Source organism: Olea europaea, unplaced genomic scaffold (genome assembly GCF_002742605.1).
Source record: "Olea europaea var. sylvestris unplaced genomic scaffold, O_europaea_v1 scaffold39412, whole genome shotgun sequence".
Taxonomy (NCBI): domain Eukaryota; kingdom Viridiplantae; phylum Streptophyta; class Magnoliopsida; order Lamiales; family Oleaceae; genus Olea; species Olea europaea.
Window position 1 is genome coordinate 1 of NW_019258952.1, and position 1,072 is coordinate 1,072.

Sequence of the window (1,072 nt, forward strand, 5' to 3'; positions counted from 1 at the left end):
TGGCATTCCGGTCCCATGCAGCTTTTCCGGTTGTGCCTGCCTTCTGTCATAACTTCCAAGGTACCTTCCGTTCTTGCTTATATCTTTATGAATAGTTTCGAGATGAAAATATCATCAGTGATTAATATCAAACTTTTTGCAGATATCAATATGGAAGAAAGCAAACTTAATATTTCTCTTCTTTTTGTTGAGAAAACTGATCCTTCCTTTCTACTCTTTCACATTATTTTGCATAATTCTTCCTTTAACCATGTTTATACCTGAAGCCGAGCTTCCTATGTGGGTTATATGCTACGTGCCAATTATTATGACATTACTTAACATTCTCCCAGCGCCAAAAGCCATTCCGTTCATCGCCCCCTACCTCCTTTTCGAAAACACCATGTCTGTAACCAAATTCAATGCAATGGTATCGGGACTCTTCCAATTGGGCAGTTCGTATGAGTGGATTGTGACGAAAAAAGCAGGCAGGTCTTCGGAATCCGACTTACTGGCTGTTGTTGACAAGGATATGAAAGCATTGATTCAACCACAGATCATCCGAGGTGCTTCTGAAAGTGATCTTTCTGAGTTGAATCTGTTGAAAGAACAAAAGCCTCGGCCAGTCAAGAAAACTAACAAGATATACAGGAAAGAGCTAGCCCTTGCTTTCCTATTGCTTACAGCTTCAGTCAGAAGCCTTTTATCTGCTCAAGGACTCCATTTCTACTTTCTGCTTTTCCAAGGAGTGACCTTCCTTCTTGTTGGCCTTGACTTGATTGGAGAGCAAATCAGTTAACAAGAAGAGACAATGACAGCAAGCGAATGGCCAAAGAGTCACCATTGAACATAGCTTGTACACTTCACCACAGTCAACCAATCTTTTCGAGTGCATATCGGCCAAGTCAATAAAGGTTCGCGACATCATGCAAGTCATTTTATATATTTATCGTTCTCTTTTTCCTTTTTATCTACGTTAGATAGGACAACGGTCACAGTAGTTCTCCACATGTAGTTATTATGGTTAAACTTTTAGCATAGGTCGAAGAAAAATCATTTTTTTCCCATATATTCTCAATGTTGCACCATTTAT

At 39.6% G+C, this 1,072-nt stretch overlaps 1 protein-coding gene across 1 annotated transcript; it reads left to right on the forward strand.

Moving 5' to 3' along the window:
- Window positions 1-6: 6 nt before the first annotated feature.
- On the forward strand, window positions 7-1,066 carry LOC111387205 (probable xyloglucan glycosyltransferase 8). Its single transcript, XM_023011749.1, has 2 exons — window positions 7-60; window positions 143-1,066. Exons 1-2 carry the CDS (start codon window positions 16-18, stop codon window positions 776-778), a joined length of 681 nt encoding a protein of 226 aa, XP_022867517.1. The 5' UTR covers window positions 7-15; the 3' UTR covers window positions 779-1,066.
- The last annotated feature ends 6 nt before the right edge of the window (window positions 1,067-1,072 follow it).

Coding starts and splice junctions, on each gene's coding strand:
- LOC111387205 (XM_023011749.1), top strand. CDS start 16: ATGCAGCTTTTCCGGTTGTGCCTGCCTTCTGTCATAACTTCCAAG. Junction 61..142: donor CTTCTGTCATAACTTCCAAG/GTACCTTCCGTT, acceptor AACTTTTTGCAG/ATATCAATATGGAAGAAAGC.